At 38.6% G+C, this 23,878-nt stretch overlaps 1 protein-coding gene across 4 annotated transcripts in view; it reads left to right on the top strand.

Moving 5' to 3' along the window:
- The window catches only part of APBA2 (amyloid beta precursor protein binding family A member 2), an 86,260-nt gene that overhangs the window by 52,327 nt on the left and 10,055 nt on the right, over positions 1-23,878 (top strand). For 3 of the 4 annotated variants that reach the window (XR_002465586.3, XM_021532005.3, XM_021532003.3), the window contains 7 exons: positions 6,937-7,017; positions 8,194-8,230; positions 12,500-12,645; positions 13,957-13,992; positions 15,559-15,645; positions 20,032-20,217; positions 22,928-23,107. Coding sequence is in view for 3 of the 4 variants with exons in the window: in XM_021532005.3 (XP_021387680.1) it covers positions 6,937-7,017; positions 8,194-8,230; positions 12,500-12,645; positions 13,957-13,992; positions 15,559-15,645; positions 20,032-20,217; positions 22,928-23,107 (753 nt within the window). In the remaining variant the exon portion in view is untranslated. The remainder of the gene's footprint in view (positions 1-6,936; positions 7,018-8,193; positions 8,231-12,499; positions 12,646-13,956; positions 13,993-15,558; positions 15,646-20,031; positions 20,218-22,927; positions 23,108-23,878) is intronic. The other variant, XM_021532007.3, reaches the window with a different exon arrangement.

A 23,878-nucleotide genomic window follows, 5' to 3' on the forward strand; every position in this document is an offset into this window, starting at 1 on the left:
GGTATGACTTTTTTCCCTGAAATTTCAAATAGAATGTGGTTACTTCTTCGAGAGAAAAACCACATTCCCTAATGTCATTTTAAAGTCTTGATTTTGCATCTCTAAATTGATATGCAGTTGGATATTAGTTATCTTCTGCAATGAACAGATCTACCTAAAAGAGGTAAAACATAACATATGCTTGGATAACGAACTAGTAAGGATAAATGAATTATTTTGCCCTATCTTTAATTAAAATGCTTTATTAAACTTCATATATATAAGTTTCCTGTTTCAGCTTTATCAACTCTGTAAATGGGATTTTCTATAATTAAGTGCCCCACAGTTAAACAGTTTAGTCTAGGTGATTCCATTAAAATACATTAATTCCTCTGAAAAACAGTAAAAGGAAATCAAATGCTTAAGTATATGCTGATGAAACACGTCGACCTTCATTATAATTGTGAACAAAAAAAAGTCTTAGGGGGATATTTTCAGATTTCCCATATCTGCAGCAAGTTTTTAATATTCATTACTACATTCTATTTCCAGAAGTATAATTATAACCAAATTGTGCAACTTACTATATTCAGTGCCCTACAGCCAGCATAAAAGTCCCTTAGTGAACAAGCTTGCTGATGTTCAATGGTTTGAACAGCTACTAGGTGTTGGCTGGGAGCAGAGGTTGAGGTAGCATCTTTTAGACTTAGTGGTGGCCTTTCTCCCAGCAGCTACTTCTGGGAGTGTTGTTCCATGCAAGTTCTCAAAATATTTGCAGAACAAAAGACCAGTTACTGAATAAGAAAGAATTTCTCAGTACTTGACTAAGTAGTTGTTGGGGTTTTCCTCCTCGTTGAACAATTGGCCATCCAAGACAATATTTGAAGTAGACTTTCATTTCAACAACTTTTTGTTGTTTTGAAGTTTATTTATCAGAAGCTGAGCTGAACTGCATTGTACCTTTGTCATTCTCAATAGACTCCTAAGAGGTGTTGTGTAACACCTGGGTACTGATATAACTGCCCCAGTGTGAAAAAAATCAAATGTACCTAAATATTTGCCTGTCTGAGCTTTGATTGTTATTTGCTGTCAGTCTTGGACCAATGCCTTCATCTTATTTAATATCAAGGGAAGCACTGCTGTGATAGGTAACCCCAGGCTGGATGAAGCCACTGAGCTTATAGCATCACTTTTAATAGCAGCCACAACTCCTGTCTGAATGGATTGAGAGCACTGAACAGTACACAGTGTTCCATTCCTTCAAACATGGAGACAGGAAATTAGACATAGAGCAGTGCAGGTATCTACTCCAGATCAGACTAAACAAACTGGGTGACAAGACATGCATTTCATTTATAAGAAAGGCAACGAGGCACAGCTGCTGTGGGCCCTTCACTGAAGACAGGAGCACAAAGCTCCAAGGTAAAAAGCTCTGAAGTGGTATTTCTTACAGAGATACAGAAGCTCACAATTGGAGACGTGATAATTGTCCTTCTACCCACCCCAAACCTTCAGGGATGTAAAAGAAAGAATAAAAAACAAGTTTAATAACCTTTGGCAAGCATTACTTGAATGTGTGTGTCATGACAAGACTGGTCTGACCTTGCTGTGTTCTCACCTACTGCAGTAAACATTCTCAGCTTTACCCACAAATCAGGCTCATGGTGAGGGCATCAGAGTAAAAGCTGAGTACCCATTTCTGCCCAAGTTGTTTTTTTTCTTAATGGCTCTGTGGTGTGACCCTCAGAGATAGATCCCTGTGCAGGGTCACTAATTGCTGCTGCAGGTCCTCAGCTGGGTAATAATTGGCATTGACTCCATGCTTCAGAAGGCTAGATCAATTGCTTTATTATATAATCTTATATTATATTATATTATATTTCTATATTACAGTAGCAAGAGCTCTTACTAACAACTAACTACTACCTAACTAACAAGAAAAACTTGTGACTGTCTCCTGAGAGACCTGACAGAGCTGTGCATCTGCTTGGTCATTGAATCTAAACACCATCACCAGAATCCAATCAAGCAATCACCTTAGGTAAACAATCTCCAAAATACATTCCGCATGAGAACAAGGAGCAGAGGTAATAATTGTCTTGATTCTCTTCTCTGCTTTTCTCAGGAAAATCCTGAGAAAGTCTGTACCTGCTCTCTGTGGCCAGACAGCTGCTGCCACACAGCTCCTTAGCACAAGGTGTAGTTGGATGTTTAGCATTAATACTGGACCTCAAATAATTTAAATAAAGTGCAGAGAATTTTGTTTTTCTTCTGGGGAATTCAATTCATTTAGTATTTACTATGAAATATCAAAGGGTTGGATGGAATTAGAGTACTGCCTAAATGTGTCTCATTTGTGAAACCAAGATAGCCACAATTTTAGCTACAATATTTAAACCAACTACAATAATTCAACTTCTTCCATAGTGAAAGGAAAAAAACCCAAGGCTATTGTCAGTACATTTGCATGTTTAACTTACTGTATGCAGAGAAGCTGCTTAGAAGAGCCTTGGTTTTGTCACCTTGCAAAAAGATCTGTTATCCCAAGTGTGCATCTCACAGTATTAAATATCATGCTGGAAGGGATGATACAGGCACCCATATTGCATATAAGTCACTTTTTTTTGCCTCAGCTATCTTTAAATAAATGTAGATTTGAATGCTTCTAGGTTAAATCAAGATATACTACCTGTATGTCAGTTTTTGTAAAGAATGAGCAAGCAGGAAGGTACATTTGTTGTTTTATGCACACAGTATGCTATCCTAAGCCTTTTCATGTTTCTGCTCCTCTCCTTTCCTGCCTCATATCAGTAGTATTACTGCTTATTGTAACATTTACATTCCTTTAAATTACTCAGCTATTGATTCTTAGCTTATGATAGGTGCTAACATTCTGTTTGCAAGACATTTGCTAAATAACAAATAAACAAATGTGATTTTAAAGGTTCCTGTTGCTAGGTTTGCCCCAGAAAACAGTCACTTTTTAAGAAAGACCCACAAATTTACAGAGAAGGAAAACAAAGCAAGCTTTTTTATTACTTTCAGTGTGGGCCAGTCTCTTGTCTTTAGTAAACATGTTCAGGCTTGAAAACTTCAGGGATATATGAGCTTGGCTTGATTAGCCTTTATTTGTAAATACTTCTAGGGAAGCACTGAGGGGGATGATTAGCACTAGACAAGTCTGAGAGAAACCTAGAATACATTTAGTGTCTATTTGCTCTAACTCACTGCTTAGCACAACTCTTACTCCTTGCAGGTTTTCCATGCCTTTGATATTTAAGAAAGACATCACATCTATGAAGTTAAACTGACTATTTTGGGTACTTTATAACAACACAAATTTACCAACTCCCTCAAGCTAGAAGTTTCCCACACACCCATTTGACATCTTGGTCATCTCTCAGCTAATTGCTGAATTATCACATGATGAAATTTTCTTTTTCTATTTCTAATTTCATTTCTTATGTTTTACCTGTAGCAGAGAAACGGAGTATTGTCAGACACAGTGCTGATGTAATTCTTCTCAATTACCACAGTTTTTAATGTAACAAACATGAATTATCTGACTGGTATATATTGGGATAGAAGAAGATCAATTGAATGACTCCTTCAACTGACAGTAGCATACAGAACAATCAGAAATTTTAAATGGACGTGGTATTCCTGTGCAAAAGGAGTTGCTTTTTGGAATGCTGTTAGATTTGCTTCAATACAAATATTACTACAATAGTAATAGTTAGCTACAATAGTGTTGGTTTGGCACACTAACAGTATTCAACACAGGAAAGGCTTTACCAGGTGAAAAATGCGAGTACTCTCGTGTTGCAAATATAGGCTTGTACTGCAGAAAATATAAGCACAATGGCCTAGTTTAAACCAAAGCTGAAACCACAAAAAAACCTTCTCCCCTGTTCACTGCACCATACCCAGTCCTGCTTCCTTCCCCCACAGCAGGATGGCACGGGGCAGGCACAGCCCCATTCTGCCACCCCCTGCCTGCATTTGGGACTTCAGTTTCTCCTGCTGCTCATGCAGAACTAGCATCAGTAAAGAACTGTAAAAGACATGACTCAAAAAGCAGAACACTGGACAGCAGCTGAAATAATAAACAATGGAAGGTGTCTTTTGCACTAGTAAACTCAATTAAGTAACTGCTCTTGTGGAACCTCCCCTGTGGCAGAGTTTACTCTGTTCATCCCAGCTGGGATCCTGCCCCTTAAACACTGGCACTGGCAGGGCTGAGCTATTTCTGCTGGGTAGGGGCTGAAGATGACTCTGGGACTCTGCTTGAGCCCTGACAGTTTAATCAGCCCTCATTCCTAATGTATACCTTGAGTCATTAGGAACGAGGGCTGATTAAACTGTCAGGGCTCAAGCAGTGAGTCCCAGAGTCCTCTCATGAGAATGTGTCCTCTCCTACTTTATTCAAACAAATCCTATTTACCAACAATAAAAGAAAATGCTTTTTACAGCACCAACACCTACCCCACCTGTAACCTTTTCAAGAAACAGGAATTTGCCATTCAATTTGCCTCCTTTTCAAAGGAGGACTTCAGAGAAAGTCTGCTTTTTAATGATGTTGAATCCTACTGTTTCTCATTTCTCATTCTTCCATAACACTGGCATACCTCTGAGAACTAACCAAATACGCTTATACAAACTGCCCTAGTAGGAACACCACAAGCTCCTGCACTGTCAGTCTGCTTGCACAACATTCATATAGGCTGTGCCCTTCTACTTCTTCAACATGGAAATCCAGAGACAGACTAGAGATCCCTACAAAATTTAGGGAAAGAAAATTTAACAAAGCCATTGTATTTTATCTATTTTCCCCCTCCAAAAGCTTTGCACACATCAATGTTGCTACTGTGTTTCCCTTGCCTGTGCTGGTAGAACTCAGCATTGACACAAATATTTATTTCCTTCTCTCAGCATGGGGACAGTGCTCTGCTGCTGCAGCGTCCAAATCCAGGAGTCTTTTGTCTATAAAAGATTTCACCTTTAGAACAGTGTGAAGAAACTAAGATGATAGGCAGTTTAGAAAATGTGTTTTTTAGGACTTGCTGGAAGCCAGTCTGTGTGTTATGGGATGCATTTGAGAACAGTTTGTAGAAAACACAAATGGGTATAAATGAAGAGTATCAAAGGTTTCTGCATTCTCTTGCATCTTTTAGGCAGCTGTGGGGCAGAACTAATAAATATCTGTTACCAAGTGACAGTTCCCAAACTTACCAAGTACCTACTGAAAGTGCTAAAAGTCCAAACAGCCTCAAGCAGTTTGTCTGTCACGTCACAGAGTTTTAGCAGTCAGATCCTGACACCAGTCCACAGCAAAATCAATGTCTGCCTCCTAGAGATGCATAAGTGACAAAGTCTTCTCAGGAAGTCTAAATCAGAAGACGCATGTGCTCCTAATTACATCTCCCTAAGAATTCAGCAGAGCTTTTTCTCTGAAACTCATCATGGCTGGTTCTCAATTCTAAATATATGCAAGGACAAAAGAAAAAAAAATGGTTCTTTGAGGTGGTGAAAATAAATTAGAAATTATTTTAATGTCCACTGAAATGTGATAGATAATTGAAATAATTTTGTGGAATGCTTAGGTCTCTCAACTTACTCTGACTCATCTTTTCCCACACCTGACTTGTTTACTTGGAATTAGTCATCAGAAATTTTTTTCACTCCTGATGTGTATGAGCACCACCACTAAACTAACACATAAGTAATGGAATCTTTGTGAGAGAAGAGTATGAAGTCTGACCATTTTTCCTGTTATCAGATAGTGGTTTCTTTCTTAAAGTCCTGCTTACTACTTGGGTGAATCTTTGCTTTGTGTATGTTGTCTTACCTGAAAATTGTCATTACTAAGCTCTAATGTGCCTGCTTCCTTAGCATATTTTGTTCTGCTGACTAAATATTAGTCATAGGGAATAATTTGTCTAGAGGTGAACAGAAAGACTTGTTTTGCCTATAGATACATATTGCATTTAAAGGTCAGAAGCTAAGGAGTTATATTTCCACTTAACATTCAGGCTGACCCTTTTAAATAATCCTTACTGGTTTCCATTTGCACAATTGTCAGTACAAGTTTTTATTTCTGAAGCTTTACAATGGAAGTGGCATTTTGGTCCTATTTTTATACATTATAGGGAAACTAAGAAAAAAGTGAAAATGAAATATCCTAAACCATAAAATTTTTTTCCAGAAATCACCTTGGTTTTCCAGATTTGCAACACTGAAAATTCACTTTCTCAGTACCTACAGGACATGGGCACTCTCCATGCTGGGTGCTGGTGTTGTGTGACTTGGGTCAGGTCTGGAAAAGAAATTCTTCCCCTGAGACTACTGGAACAGGAAAATGGAGTGTTTTGTAGTTTAAAGCACTTAGTGTTTTCTTTGTGTATGATTTTATATTTTCTCTTTCACATTTCTTCTGAAGCCTGAGGTTGTACTGCCAGCATCCTGTAGATTTGCTTTGCCCATGAGGAAGGATATGCCACAAAGTATCTCCTACAAATGTAGGATCTTACATTCAATGCTAGAATTCTGGTTTTCAGATCAGAGACAGCCATTAGGGCTGTTTTGATTTTGTACAATACTGAGAATAAACACATTAAAAAATTCTGACTTTGCTTTCTGATATATTTGGACATGATAGCATTTGACTTAATTTCATATGAAAAATTTGCATTGACATAAAATAATTTATATTTAAATCAGTACTGTAACTGCTGCTTAATGATAATTGAAATGTCTTATTATTTACATCAAAGTAGATACTTTATTATCATTAAACAGCTTAACATTTTTATGTGAAACTGATATTTGCTAAATTACAGTAGGAAATGCCAACTGCTATATCACATTATAATATTTTGGTACCAGTAATGAATATTGAATGTACATAAATAACTTCAGATAAGTAATGGATGTGAAATCCTTTATTTTTTCCTGCAGATGTGCAATGGTTTGGAGCAGCCCAGGAAGCAGCAGCGTTCAGACCTCAATGGCCCAGCTGACAATAACAATCCCCCCGAGGTAGGTACCTGGGGCTGCCAGTTGTGCTGCCTGGCTTCCTGCAGCCAGGCTTCCTGCAGGGGAAGCAGCCTCACACTGTCAGCCTGCTCCCTCTCACACACAAACCTAAGCTCCCTTTCTTTTCCTGAACTGACAATAAATACCGTATCTGCCTACTCTGAAAAGGCTTTAAACTATACCCATGAATTTTTCCTGCCTCATTCATTTTATGTAACTGTCTATGGCATGAACTCAAGCCTAAAATTTTCTGATGACATGCAGAGTAGGGAGAGCACTTCAGAAGTTCTCTTTTTGTGTTATTGGAGTGCAAAAGTGGCATCCAAAAGAAATCGTGTTCTGCTCCCATTCCTCCCCCGCCCCTCCCAGTGTCAGTCCTGGCTTAGTCAGCTGTGAAGAGACACAGTGATAGACAGACCTGCTCTTGTCACTGAAGACTGGAGCAAAGAAGACATCTGAGAATGCAGAATGAGTTATGCTTGGGGCTAGACACAATGAAATGAAATTGAGACTTAAAAGCAGAAATCTCTTATCTCAAAACCATAACATATTTAGCCTGTAGCCTGTTATATTAATGAAGAGGCACATTTCTAAAGCCTTTTCCTGTAATGGAGAAATCAGCCTCTTTCCTGGAAATGGAAACGACTGAGGAGGCTGGCAAAAGACAAAGAATGGAAGGCCTGTATCTGTTCTAGGGACAGGAGCCTAAGATGTGCACTGTTATGGCCCCTGCTAAGATTAAGTGTAATTCTATATACTGAGCAGTCAGGGACAGTGCTTTACATTCACTGGCCCAGAATCTTGCTTTGTGAAACATTGTTAAATATTCTTTATTGGAAATTTGGGATATCTCTTAACAGGTAATGTGATCTAGTAGGCAACTGATTTTATTGGGAATTGCTGGTTTGTATTGTTCATTTGCCATCTGACTTCCTACGCCATTTTCATGGTGTTCCCCCTGCCTCCCTTATTTTCTCGTCTGGTGGGATCTTAAAATACTTTGAGACTCCTAAGTACAGAGCACTGTGTAACAGGTTGGGTTAATGACTGTAATGTAATGTGTTCAGTGTGCTAAACAGTGCCTATGTGACAGTGTTCAGCTGTTTAAATATAATAACAATTCAGTTCATTGTGTGAAAGTTATTTTGTTACAGCTATACCATTTTTATTTCTCAACAGACAAAGAAAGTGTCTTCCTTTCCAAGTTTTGTTGATGGTAAGTTTGACATCATCCATAATTAAAGTAGGATGAAGTGGAAGCAAATACTTTAATACATATAAAAGATCACAGTTCTAAAAACCAGTCAAACCCAAGAGAACACAGCTGAGAAGTTTTTATCCTCCTTATGGCAATGGGAGCCTAGTGGTGATAAAAAAGGAGGAGCAGGTAGAGCTCCCAGAAGGATTCAGGAGAAAATTAAGAATGCCTACAAATCAGGAAGATGGTAAAAAGGGTGTAACAGTGGGTCCCAGCAGGAGGTTTAGGAATGTGTAAGAGCACTGTGTTCTTCAGGGCCCATTATTGAACTCTGGGAACCTGAGCTGTCAGCACAAATTGAAAGGTTGTCCCAAACTGACCAAACAATGGTAATCCAGCCTGTATTCAGGAGAGCAAAGCTTTCACATGTTTTTCAATCTCTTCTGCAGTGCTATTACATATATTCTATTTGAAGAAAAATCAGTCAATTTATTAGCACAAGCAGGTGGACAAAAATAAAAGCGGATTGTACTGAAAAACATTACCATTCTCTGACTCACAGACAGCTGAAGAACCTTTCATAGGGAAAATGCACACAGATATTCCTGCAAAGGAAATGAAATGACTACACTGTAAAGTGAGAAAGGGCATTAGGACATTTTCAAGAATCTGATCCCTCAGATCTGCCGTGAACACACACAATAGAAGCCTTAAAAGAATGTGAAAAACTTAATCTTTAATGCCATTCCCAACTCAGGGAAACTTAATACAATTTAGAATAATATTAGGATATCCAACATATCCCTGATCTCACCATCTTGACAAGCATTTTCTATTTCAGTAATATACTTAAAGAACTAGAACAAATGGAAAGATCAAAGATTGTCCCTTCAGGTTGACATCTGAGGGATATTACATGGAACACTTGGCATGTACTGGCTAACAGGCCCTACATAGAGGTACATTTAAACACATTCCCCAAGAGTGGCAGAGACAAGAAAGGAAGCTGATGCTTTGTAATAAGCATCTGCTGATTGCACAGTGGACAGGCATAAAGCAAGGCCAGCATGCACAGAACTTTAAAGCAGGAGAGACAATTCCCCCCTCACAGTGCTGCAGATACAACTGCACATTCTAATTTTACTGGGATAAAAAGGTTATGTCTTTTTCTTTACATAGCAGTCAGCTCACTACTCTGCTGGAAAGGGGTCAGGATACCCTTTACATAATACAATACAATACAATACCTTTTTTAGTTCAATCATTTTGCTTGCTCGGATTTTTTCTGTAGTGGCACAGTATGCGAGGATAACATGTCTATTAGGCTTTTTCTATTGCAGGTATTATATAGCATTGTCTAATACAAATAAATACATGGCTCACTAGGAGCTTTATGATAGCTTACATGACTGCTCTCTGAACTCAGAAAAAAACCACAGTTTTTATTATTAATTTCCATGTAGAGTCCCAAAAAGTACAGGACCCTTCTGCACATAAGGAAGATTCTGCCAGCTAGCACTGCTGTTGTTCCCTGAGCTTTGACAGCAATACCACAACCATATTCTGGTTATATTCCTATTCAGTTTTAAAGCACTTTCAGCATGACTCTTTAACTACAGTAGCTATATCTATATTTCTATCCACACATATTTTCATATGCCATGTGAACATAAAAAATACCTTTTAATCTATCATATCTAAATGTCTTCTACTGTTAAAATTATTTTAGTAGTAGTACCACTACATGCTTGTAGGAATAATTAGGTCTATGTTCAGTGGTTCTGGCTTTTCTGCACTCTGTCAACTCTAATTATTGATTTTTTTTGTTGAGTTTTCCCTTTTTCTTATTTTATGAATACAAACATTACTTTAGGAATGTTTGGACATAGTCTCTATTGCTTTGACAAGTGCAGAAATTTGCAGTGAATTTTTTCAGAAACAGTTATCTAATGTTTAAGCACCAATATGCAACATAAATTTCCAATCTTTGCTCACATCAAATTAACCTTCACGTTTGAAACCTGTTCCTTCTTCCCCTTCTCATCAGTAAGCCTTTGCACACACTTGCAGTCAAGGGCATGCTTAAGTGCTCTGATGAGCTGGGACCTCAGCCAAGTCTGCATTTTTGTATTATTTAAAGCAGACAGAGATAAGGGAAGAAAACACCCAGGTGACCCAATTTGACCCTGGCAATTTTCAGCACCATTCCATCCTTCCAAGAGATGTCTTGTTTTACCTGACAGTTGCTTACATTGCCTTCATGATGGAAAATGTATGTTGGAAATGTTTTCTGCCCAACATGTCTTTTTTTCTCTATTATCTACTGCTGTAAGCATTTTCTGCATGCTGCTGATTTATACATGATGTAGCTGACTGTTCCTAGTATAATGATTCTGCAAAACATCATTTTTTAGAGCTATGAAAAGGCAATCAATGACATCCAACCAAAAAAGCCTTAGTCTTTATGAAATCCAAATAAATAACATTATGATTGTAAAATTGCTTAACACCCTAGATTATTTCCATGCTCAATAATTTTTACATACCAATTAGTTCAAAATACCTATTGCTGTCACAAACAGCCAAGACATGAGAATAAGTGGTTGCTTCCTTTGTAGCATCCATAGGTTGCACAGACCCCAAAGATACCATGGGCATTTTGCTCAATGTAGTAATAATTGTATGAGAATTTGCACAAAGAATTGCAGTTTTACTTGTCTTCAGACACAAACATTTCAAGAAAATTAATCTAAATTACCTATTAAGGGAGTTCAGTTAAACTGATTTAAACATGTGGGTAAGCCTATTTCAGAGTTAAAGCAATCTTGATTCAATTTAGCCTCATTTACTTAGCCCGAAGTGAATGAAAGAAAACAAAATTAAAGCTACGTTAATTTTGAGTGAGCGTGTTGATGCAGGTATCTAATGAAGTTTTGCTACCTTAACATTAAATTCACGTCGTTAATTAATTTTTCTCTCTGCTGCCCTTGAAACAAGATGTCAATATCATGCAACATGAGTATTTTGTTGCATGCTGGAAAAAGTACAGATGTATGAGACTAAGTTTTAGACCTGAAAAGACAAATGAATAGCACCATCAGAGGAGGCACCATACAAAATACATCATCCATCTGCTGAAAAACATAATGGTACAAAGATGTAAGCAAAGAGAAGCAGAGATAGAGGAACAGAGTTCTTGTGGAATTTTCATTTCCTTTGATTTCTTTTAGTGAATTAAGGCTGCAAGAACAAGGACTGTTTTTTGAGATATTGCAAGACTTGGCCGTTACGAAGAGTTTCAGTGACTTCTAAATTACTGCCTTCTCAAGGATTTCTTTGAGGGTTTTCATACTTCTAGTGGAGATTGTCAAGATATTTTTTTTATGCTTTCCCAATACTTCAAGAATTTTAAATTCCACAGAATTCTATTCTGAGTTTTAATGAAGATCTAAACCACTACTGGATTTGTACAGATGTGAACTAAATCAAATGTGTTCTGTGGTATATAATGAAGATTAAAACCATGGTGTTTGATAGCAAAGCAAATACCTCAAATTTGTATGAGCATTGTTAGTTAATGTCAGGTCTCTGAAGAGTACAGGACTGATATAAAGATTTATCTACATGTTTATATACCTTGAGTCCTGAATTACAAAGACTGTGGGTTTTTGCTGGGCGCTGAGATTTCTGGCAGGTGGATTTGAGAACTGCAGGGATGAATAAGTGTCAGCAACACTGCCTAAAGAGGAAAGTCACTCCTTTTAATCATGTTTATATTCTGTTGGAAGACTTCTGCTACATTAGAATGGGAATATGAAGGATAGGAAAGGTCACTAAAAGATGTATGGGTAAACCACTATTTCAGTACATTTAATCAGCATAGCTGATTAAGGTTTTCATTATAATTTTCCACATTGACTTGATTATAAATAAATTGAACACTGAACAATAAACCTTTTTTAAAATTAACATTCCCTTCAGTATCATTTTTCTCCTCACACAAGATTTTTTATACTTAAAAGAATGCATTAGAAGGTCATCAAGTGGATCTAGCTCAAAACGCATTTTTATAAAACTGTTGAGGATTAAAAAATGTTCAGCCAAATTGGAATGACTGTTCTTTGCTGTCAATCTAATCAAGCTGAATGTAAAGCTTAACAGCTGAATAAAGAGAATGGTGAGCATAGTCCCAGTATTAGAAAGGTTGTTCAAGCCTCAATATCCTTTACTCAATTTCTCACCTCCTCACTCCTTAGAAAGGCAGTAACTATCAATGCCTCCTGTCAGTTCCAGGACCTTGTGAGCCTGAGGACCTCATTGATGGAATCATCTTTGCAGCCAATTACCTGGGCTCCACCCAGCTGCTGTCTGAGCGCAACCCTTCCAAAAACATCCGCATGATGCAGGCCCAGGAGGCTGTGAGCCGTGTCAAGGTAGGGCATCTTTCTGTAGGATACTCTCTGATCCTTTAGCAGCTGATCTCTGAATGGTGCAGGATCTGCAGCCTCAAACCTCTCCTGAGGTGCAGTTAGGTAAGTATAGATCAGTATTGTAAATACCATTAGTTTACAGTGCTTGCTGTAAAAATACACACAGCAAAACAGAAATTATTCCAGAGTCTATTCAAAATTTTTGGAGGCTGTTTAACAAATTAAAGTATGAGAGACAAATTGCAGATTGCAATTAGAAAATACTCCAGTGGCAAAGCACTGGGATATTTGTTTGACTGTGGTCTTAGTCTTTTGTTATTGCTTACTTTAACTTACCACAAATTGAGAAAATTAGTCTCAATATTATTACTTACGACTTTTTTAGGACAAGAATGTTCATTGTTATTGTGTTTGGATTTGGTGATATTTACAGTGAACAATTTCTTTGTAAATAATGTATCATAGACTGCTTCATACAACTGTGTAAAGAAAATAGTATTTTGGTTAAGAATCTAAGTAGTAGATTTTTATTTTAGAAGTTATTTTACCTCTGATGTAAATGCATCATCTGAATAAACACACTGTTAGAGGCACATTTAAATGCTGGGAGAAAAAGTATGTGCACAGTCAATGAAGCATTTAATTGCTAAAATTTGCATGGTTTTGAAGGAAACAAGTTTGGAAAGGCTACTTACAAGAGATTGTCATGACTGATGATTGATTTAGCATTCAGAAAGAAATGGAATGCAAGAAAGGTCCAGTTCTTTAAACTTTCCAAACCTTTCTATTTAGCATATTGTGATATGTCAAGCTACAGTAAGTAAGTTTTGATTGCAATTAACTCCCTAAAAACTGTTGTATGTTAATACCAACCCAAATCTGTCGGGGTACCTGAGTACTCTAGACAGTCATGGCAGAGGGCTTGAGCTGTGTTCTGTTAAACAGTTACATGTAGATGTGTGATGAACATGGAGACAAAACCTTGGGTTTAAGATGCATGTGCTGCCATTTCTGACTGCTGTAAATTTGGCAGGATAAGTGTTGGGAGCAGCTTATAACAGAGAACACTTTGGTACCAATTCTTTTGTAATCAACTGTGAATGTGCATAATGCCATGAAATCCAATTATGCTTGAGAACTGCATAAGGTATAAACAAATATTTCTCTCTTGCACATCATTCCCCCACTGCTCCCAGTTTTTTAATTTTCAGCAGTCTGGATTCACAGTCAAAGTTTCCCTGACTTCCCACACTGTGTTTTCTCTTTCCCTTTGTGTACATCTGTCTGCATTCTTTTTTTTATGCTACTCCTCAGAGGATGCAAAAGGCGGCTAAAATCAAGAAAAAAGCGGTGTGTAAACTGTTTTTCTTGAATGCTAATGTTTACTTACATTTTTGTTGTTCTTGTTTTCCATAGAGTGTCATGTCTTTCATTACAGATCCTCATAAAGTTGTCATTTTGGTTTCTTCTTTGGTCCACAGTAGAATAGTAAATGGAGTAAAATGAACTCATTTTCTTCATTGTTCATTTGCTGGAGTGCCTATCTGCTGCCCTTCTCCTGTTAAATACCTGTGATTTGTTTACTCCAGATGTACAGCCATTGTTATCTGGGAGACGTTTTTGAATGTAATGCTTATTTTGATTTTACTAGCCAAAGCAGTAAGACCTAGTTCCTGTGCCTGTGACTTACTGTATATTTATTAAGTTATTGTTGATATTTAAAACCAAAATAAATTCACCACATAGTAGCTGGAACAATTCATACAGGAAACATGGCACTCAGTTAAAGACAATACTTCAGATAACTAAATACAGATGACAAAAATATCACCATAAGGATGGAAGCAATACAAGTAGTGTCTGCCAAAGTATGTGCTGGAAGATAATTTGAATAAAATTAATCTAAATTAATTATAGGCATAGCTGAGCCTTTGTAACTCCAAAAAGGATTAGCAAATACATAATTCTCATCCTGAGCCAGTGTCTGACCTGGGGAATGGTGCCTGCCTGTAGCCCAGGCTGAGACAATCTGTGGCCATTTTATTCTGAGGCCGCTGCCACAGGTGCTGCTCAATACCAGCTGCAGTGGTGCCCTGTGCCCAGGCAGCCTGGAGGAATCCTTATGTTCCTGCTGGACTAGAGAATTAGGGAAGCTCTTGGACAGTGCTTCAGTGAGAGGCAGCAGTTGCTTTGCCACCTCTTCTCCTGTTTTCTCAAGTGGACAGAGCCAGGACTCACACTGGAGCGTGGCATTGCATTGTAATCCCTCTTGCCCTGTGACCATGCCCTCTGATGGGGTATGGGAGTGTTTACCTAGTGAGCAGTGAGTTTCTTCCCTAGAAGAAGCTATGGTCTAAAAGTCCCCTGATGGCCTTCTGTTATATGAAACATTAATTCAGTGCTCGGGTCTTTATTTTCCAGGAAAAAACCAAAAAGCTAAAAAAAGAGTCCTAAACCCCACCACAGTACTGAACATCAGTTTGTACTTTTTTTAGTGAGCTCACTGAAGGTGGCAAGGGCTAAACAGCTGATGGGAACTAAGTCACCTTCTCAGTTCTCCTACTTTCTCAAGTCTGGTGCCTCAAGTACCTCAAATACTGAAGGGCATCAGTGAGATAGTGAGGAAAAAACAGCCATATTTTTTGCCTGTTTTGGTTATAATTAGAGAATTTTAATATTTGAGCTGTCAATCCCACAGGCTCCAAAATTTCCCTCTTACCCAGAAGATCAGAGTAGGCTTCACTCTGTCTATGCAATAAATGTATTCTTTGCATGTCTTTGCAAACACCTTTGAATAGCCAGCTCTGTAATGGTTTAAAGTGCAGTTGTCTTACATCACATGATGCTTGAAGCAGTCAGTGAATTTGTCATTCTGAAAATTAGAAAGTCCCTTGTAAAACATCATCTGTCTTTTAGACCTCAGAGGGAGATTCCCAGGCCTTGACTGAAGTGGATCTGTTCATCTCCACACAGAGGATCAAAGTTCTAAATGCAGACACACAGGTAAGTTGGATTTAAACTCTTGGAGAATAATGTTGAGTTAGACTCTGCTCATATACAATTAGTGGGACACTTTATTGAACCTGGATAAATTCAAGTATTCAGAGTATTCAGAAAGAGATCCTATTGTTCTAACGCTTGCCAATATAGTAAGACTGACACCTTTTTGCTTATTTGATGTATTGGAAGATGTTTGGATGTTACTATAATTTAGCTATAATTCAACTAAATTCAAAAGAAGATTCAAAAGCCTTTCAGAATGCATGTACACCACTCGTCTGGAACAGCTTCAGAACCCAGATTTACAGTCCAACAGGGAAGTAATTTGCTGCTTTGACTAAGCCATTCATATCCTGCCATTTGTAAGATTTAATCTCAATTTTTTCCATAAATCATATGTGAGCCACCAGCCTCTTGCCTAAGGTAATTATTAATCGTTCATATAAAAGCAGCATTTGAATACCACAGCAATGATCAGCCTCATCTTCTAGGAATGCTTGTATATTCAACAAGAGGTGATCTTCATAGAAAGGAGTTTTTGACAAATTTACAACTAAATACATATAATTTATACGTAGATCCCAATATTTAGTAATCTCAAAAACTTGATCATACTTACAGGAAGTCTTCAAATAATTTTAATTCTTATGAGAGGCATTGAAAAGAACAATTTTAGCAATGTTTTGTCAGAAGTAAATCATGCCCAATCAATAGTTTCCTTTTGTTTATGGGATATATTTGTCCATGGCACAGAAGCAGAACATGCCATCTCTTTACCTAAATAAGGCTGTAATATAATATGATATTTTCAAGATTATACGATCTAGATATATATCTAGAGATAGAAGCAGGCTTATAAAAACTTCAGAGTGTAGTTATGTCTGATATATTGCCATCTATGTGTAAAGAGAAAAAGGGCAGAGTGAGGCTCATTAGTATGTTCCTCTAATGTAGTACTGTTCAGTATTTTCATAAACAACTTGGAAAATAGAGAAAATGGTTATTGAACTTCTAACTTGGTGTATAAGATGAGAATTCAGAAATATGGCTAAATGAAGAAATGAGCTGAAACTACAGGAGTCACTTGAACAAAGATAAATGTAGCACTCTAAATTTAGGGGTTTGGTTTTACTTATAATTGGTTTTCTAACAATGGAAACTATAAAGCACCTTCTTCGTGAAATTTAGGAGAGCATTACTATCCTTTAATGTGAGGGTAATGATAGTATCTCCAGGAAATGGATTATTTTTCTTTTAACATAAGCAAATGTCTTTAACATGCCACTAGAGCTCCCATGAGATGAGCCACATGAGTGGAATATCCCATCTAACATGGGCAGCAATATTTACAACCTGCCACCCATAAATCATCCTGAAACTGCACTTTATCCACCATAAGCAATACTACTATCAGTCGTGGCTCAGCCTTTTCTTCACCTCATGGCAAACATGCATCACCCAGGGATTATATTATCAAAGCTTCTTGCATTAGCAGAAAATAACATGTTCATAATTATCAGTGCAAAGATGACTAGCAAAGATAGTTATTGATAAATAAACATCTACAGTTTATAGCTGGAGTGCAGGACAGTTAGCACGTACAGTATCTGTGTTGAGTGAGGATTAGTCTTAGTGGAAATCACTCTTCTTACTTCTCTAAATAGTTCAGCATTTCAGCTGAACACCAATGTTTTTAGAAATAAAAAGGGAAGGTTCTTTGAAGTAGCCCACAAACAGTCAAAGGAACTGGCATCTTATTCTTCTGATCCCCTGAGATTCATAGTGATACAAAATGCAGTGCTCCATCATGAGTGGTGTCTAATATCTGAGCTGTTCAACCAGATGAAAACAGTAATAGTGGAAATTGTTCTAATTCCAAGCTCTCCAGTGTTTGCCCTGGGGTTTTGGTTGTTTGGTTTTGTTTGGTTGGTTTTTTTTTACAGCATGTCTTTCAGAGAGCTATACAGAATTATTCCTGTGACTTTTTAGCATTTTTGGCTTGGTAACACTTTTCAGTGCTAGTGAAGGTTCCTGGCTGGTATAATTACCATGGGTCTATTTCAGCTGTGGTGGCAGCTGGCAGAGACAATCTGTACTTTCATGGCTTTATCAATTACATAAACCCTGTTTCTGCAGTATGCCATGTGTTTTAATCCATCTGTAGTGTTGTATAGCTCACGTGAGGCAACAGCTGAATGAAAATGTAACATTTCCATTCAGAAAATGACATGCAGCAAGGTTCAAAATGCTGAGCAGCACCAGCCAGGTGCAATCCCAGGCTGGAAGAGAGCCAGCAGTGGTGATTTGTTGCCCTGAACAGCACTAGGAAATGCCACCCCTGCCACTTCCTGGTTGCTTCTGCATTTAGCTGCTGAATGCATTCAGCCATTGGGCACCTGCTTAGGAGGGATGAAGTAGGAGCAGCCTTACGTTTGGCCACGTGCCTTGTTGATAGAACAGGAATTCTTCCCTGTGCACAGCTTTGTGGGGTTGCACTCAGTGCCCCAAAGCAGCAGAAGCCAAAACAGCTTCTCCCAGCTTCTTGCTCAGTCAGTGAAGACATGCTGGGAGTGAAGGCAACTGGGGAAATGAAGAAAGAAAAATAAAGATACAGAGCTCAGAAATGTGTATGTGCAGAGCCTCTGGTGCATGATCAGCTCCACAAAATCGTCTGACTCATTAGGCTGTCTTCACACTCCCACAGGACTACAGCACTTCAAAGCTTGGAGGAATGCTTAGGTTTTTTCCTTCAGCTGTTCTTTGGGTTTCAAGAGAAGCAACAAACAAGATTCTTAAAGAATTCCATGGGAAAGAAGGGAGAATCTGAGAAAGGGCAATCTAGATAGGAGAACAATGGCTTCAGAAAAGCCTGAGAGAGGCTGAATTTCTAAGGACAAATATAAGAACAACAAGGATTAAATGGATGGGACTCAAAAAGGGATAAGGGAAAGGACAGAGAGGCAAATGGGCAGAGATGGAGGAATTTATGGGAAAGTAACAAAGGAGAGGGGTGAAAAAGAAATATTGGTAATGGAAATTTGAGTACAATGGAATATGGAGAGAGAAAGGAAAAAGTCAAGTCACAAGTAAGTCAAAAGTAAACTCATGTTTACAGTCACTAGATAGTATTTTCCTTATTCTCTAACAGGAAAAATGTGGGAGGGATGGAGGAATAATTGCTTTCACCCCTACAAGGGGAAAATAAAAAAAACTCAAACCATTTAAGTAACCTCTCTGTGATGATATGGGCAGAAAGCCTTTCTTGGCAGGTGAGATGAAATGCCTTCATTTTCCCAATGCATTCACTCCTGTGCACACTGCATGTATGATTACACCCTTACACAATACTTGGTGCACACTGCTGAAAAGCAATTATCTCTTATCTCCGCAGAGCTCCCAACATCCTGCTGAGACATGTCCATTATAAAACATTTCTCCATTCTGACAGAAGTGCTGTAAATCCTCCTGAGGCCCTGCAGCCCTTAGAGACACTTCCCAAACCACCTCTTAACCATCATTACCTTTCATAGGTTAGGGATAAGCATTATTTCAAGCCTGAGAAGAATCATTACAATAATTTTATGGGTAGTGATTATCTTCAGCAAGACAAGTGGTTCTGAGAAACAATGATAATTTGTAGTTTTGTCTGTCACGTCAATTTGTACTGAAATTCTTAAAACAATTACTTTTGTTGACTTGAAGAACAATCCATCTTCCTTAGGCCTTAGAAAATTGTTCAACAAATGCAAAACTAATGCCAAGCTGTTTACATAAAGAGCGCTGCTGCTTATATACATTATTAAAATTGTGAATTATCTTGTACCACGTTATTTTGTTCCAATTATGATGGAATTTGGTGGATGCTTTTAGCTTTTCAGAGTGAGGGTCAGGGACAGTCAGGACACGTCCTCAACTAGTTTGATTAGTACAACTATTATGCTTCTGGTTGTTTCTAGTTTGAGCAATAGATAAAACCTGGAAAAACTCTCCAAACTGACCAGTGACCCCAGCCAGAAGCAGATTTCAAGTGTGCCCTTTATATTTCTTTATGTACAGTTTGTCCTAACATCAGCAAAATATGTAAAGAAATAACACCATTTTCCAACAGCATGAAAAGAAATGTAAAACAGTAGCATAGCTCTTCATTCTTGTTTTACAGCAGCAACCATGCTGTATTTGCTCAGGCAACACTTCCACTGAAGCAATGTCTTGAACAGCTACAATGCTTCCCTTCAACTGTGGAGGGATTATCAGGTCTGGGCCCATAGGAAGTGCTTTTGCAGCTTTTGTCTTTCTCAAGCAGCAGACTGCCAAGGAGAGGGCAGATGCAGAATTTGCAGGAGAGCAGCAGGCATGGAGAACTGCTTTGTTTGTCCTTGCTCTGTGCAGGAAACAATGATGGACCACGCGCTGCGCACCATCTCCTACATCGCCGACATCGGGAACATCGTGGTGCTGATGGCGCGGCGCCGCATGCCCAGATCCGCCTCCCAGGACTGCATTGAAACCACTCCTGGGGCCCAGGAGGGCAAGAAGCAGTACAAAATGATCTGCCACGTCTTTGAATCAGAGGATGTAAGTAAATGGAATCAATTTATCTCAACAACATGGGTGATGGAGAGAGCTCTGAAGCCAAAGGCCATTCGTGGGCGAACTTAACCTGTAGGATATCGAATTGATCAGCATCCTGGATTATATCCTTTAGTCCAGTGGGTTGGCACAAAATGACACATATGGTTCCACATGAGGTGGAACCATTCTGGACCTCTTCCTAACTGAAGCCAAGTCGCTTCTACTGCCTTGGCAGGGCTGCACAAGGCTGCCTTCAGCTCAGTCCTGGTTCCCTGAGGCTACTGACCTGTACTTGCATGTACTTTCAAACATGGCACTTTATCCTCTGGTGTTTAGCACCACATTCAGCTGTTTATTTTTTAGTTCTTTTTCCTCATCCCTAGCAAATATTATTGATTAGAATTTTTTAGAACAATTTTTAGAACCATTAGAACCATAGAGTTCTGTCCATCTCTGCTGTACATCCTGTTTCACTGCTGTGAAAGTGCTGATGTGACATCCCATACCTCTTGTGACAAAAGAAGATAACCTTGCTTTACTGTTGTTGTATAACCAGGTTTGGGATTTGTAGTGAATTAGGTACTTCTGGTCTGAAGTGGCAGAGAAAGGACTTCAACCTAAAACACTTATGGAAAAATATACCAAGCCAGTTAAACAGAAAAAGCAAAATTTGTTGTCTGTTACTAACTTGACAGTAAGAGGCAGTGCTAAGTATTTGTCATCACTGTTATTACAGGAATGGTTATAGATACAATATCTAGGTATATATTTAGATATAATACCAATTAAAAAATAATTGAGTTATTTAGGTCAGACAGTCATAACTCAGAGGTTGCATATATTTTGAGCTAAGCAATCCATTTCCATTATTTTAAAACAATTAAGCCTGTGAAGGAGAAATGGCATTGTCTAAAGGTTAGAGTGCTAGACTGGGGTTGTTCTGAGACCCAGTTAGCTGAGCTCTGGTCACAGCTTTGCTTGGGTGACCTTTTCAAGCAACTTAATTACTTTATCTCTAAATTGTGTATAATGCTTTCATAGACATTCCTAAGACCTCAGAGATCGAGATGAAATTAAGATGCAAGAACTGGCTGTTACTGGCAGCAATAGAATAGAGCATGACACCTGGAGATGTTTGCTTTGGGAATGTAGCACGAAGGCAAAAGCAGAGGATGAACTACAGAGAAAGCAGTAGCAATGAAGATCAGAAGGACTCAGTAATGAGTGATGAATTTTAACAATGGAATGATATGAAAATCACCTGAGTGATTTCTGTACTACCATACTGCCCAGGGCAGTGGTCATAGCACCAAGCCTGACCCAGCTCAAGAAGTGTTTGGACAATGCTCTCAGGGTGGAATTCTGGGGATGTCCTGTGCAGGGCCAGGAGCTGGACTTGATGATCCTGATGAGTCCCTTCCAACTCAGCACATTTTGTGATTCCGTACAAACCTCTTGGTATAGAGTGAAGACTTGAAAATATGCTTTAAAATATGAAGAAACACTTTGTGACTGATATCCTTGATTTTCCAAAGTCATTTCCAGTCAGATTGGTGTTTTTGTGCACAGCAGCACAAATGAAATAACGAAACAACCTCATAGCATCAAAGAAAACACTTGATCAGTAGATTGTAAGAAGATGCAGATTTATAATGTCCAGAAAACCTCATGCATTTGAAATGCATTTAAAATGTACTGACTGTCAAAGAAACTATGTTGCATTTCCATAATATAGCTTTGATTAGTAATATTTTTAAGGCATGTAAGGTGCAATTAATGTTTCATATCATCGGGAGTTACTCATATGCCCCAATGACCCCACTAGTGATGATCCACAAATATACAGAACTCAACATGGCATTCTCCTGTGAGCTGCAGTAAACTCAAGAGTAGAGAAGAACATAATTCAAATGTAGAAAAAGTGACTACACATTCCTTTTACTGATCTCTGTTTCTCTGTGTTCCCTTGCCATCTAGTGGAATGTGTGGATAAGTGCTCCAAAATTTAAGAAAGACAGGGGCTTTTGAATGGGTGTTCCCAACATTAGCAAGCTTTAATGGTGGCTCTGGCTGCATTCCTGAAATGATCCCTGCCATCACTAGTCAAGGTGTTAATGGGAATAGCTGTCCCAGATGTGCAGTGGGTAAGCAGGGCTATTGCTGGCTTGCTGGGAATGTGGGACAGCCATCATGGCAGTAGTAGGGGAGCAGATGGCTCTGTTGAAGCAGTGTTTTCAGTCCTGGAAAAGCAGGGAGGAGGAGCAGCAGGTGACACCACAAGCAGAATCATCAGTGCACACGTCTGTGCAGGCAGGGGCAAGCAGAGCAGCCCTCCTCCCCTCACCCTGCAGACAGACTGTGCTGAGCTCATGGCACTCTTCCACCAGCCCTGCTCCATGCTGGGCTGCAGCCAGGACTCCAGTGTGCACTGGAACGAGTACATGAGCACATATGGCTGCTTGCTACTGCAGCCTACTGAGGAGGGGAGAGCAGCAGGGGATTTTAATGGAGTTTGCAATTTGATTTTGGATGGAATGGGTTCTTTCTGTACAACAGACCTTAAAGTGACTTTATATCCATGCTAATGCAGAAACTTTGCAGGATCCTCATTTTGATTCTATCTAAAAATCTAATCTCTCTCCTGGTTTCTCGTGGTTTCATTGGTAAACTGTTAATCTGTCCTTTCTCTGAGCTGCTTTTTTCTATGTTTTAGGCACAGCTCATAGCTCAGTCAATTGGTCAGGCTTTCAGTGTGGCTTACCAAGAATTTTTAAGAGCCAATGGAATTAACCCAGAGGATCTCAGTCAGAAAGAATACAGTGACATCATCAATACCCAAGAAATGTACAATGATGATCTCATACACTTCTCCAATTCAGAAAACTGCAAAGAGGTAAACTAGTTTTGGATTTTCATTTCAGATTAATAATTTTTTTTCAGAGTAATGTAGTTCTCATAAATATTTTTTGGCATTTATACAATTTCAAGATGTGTCCTTCATCAGTCCCATGTACTAAAACCAGCTTTATGGGTTATTAGGATTTCTTGTTTTCATGTTCAGGATCTTTCTGTTTCCATTGATCAGAACAGCAATAAAGGACATCTACATCTGAGCTAGATAAGCTCTGTGCTATTCACAGTACACAGTGTAAGGTGATTTTATGTTTCACCTAAGTACTGATACAGAAAGAGCTGACAGAGTTGTGGTTTTCTGCAATAGATAACCTCAGCAGAAGTGAGCTGGCCATCAGCATTCCCTGTCCTTCCACATTTGAGAGAAAATATTTCCCTGTATTTGTCTCAAGAGCATGTTCTCTACTTAAACTTTTGTTCCACTTTATAGGTGTTAGCTGTGCTGTGATTACTGCCAGTTCAGGAGAAGGCCTCATTTATGTCACATCAGGGATCTTACATGAACATGCTAGGCATGAGTATATCCAATAATTAACAATATTAATAATAATAATGTTAATAATATTCAATAGATCCTTGTCTGAAAATAAGGACAGACAAGCCCTGAGATCAAGAGACAACCTGAGCAGAACTGGCAGGAGTTGAGCTGAACAAAGCCTGGGTTGCAGGCACTACCTTAGCCACAAAATGTTAGAGCCTCCCTCTCTGGCTGCCAGGTTCCATGGACAGAAAGTTCTTTAGCATTCATTCC

Source organism: Lonchura striata, chromosome 11 (assembly GCF_046129695.1).
Source record: "Lonchura striata isolate bLonStr1 chromosome 11, bLonStr1.mat, whole genome shotgun sequence".
Classification (NCBI taxonomy): domain Eukaryota; kingdom Metazoa; phylum Chordata; class Aves; order Passeriformes; family Estrildidae; genus Lonchura; species Lonchura striata.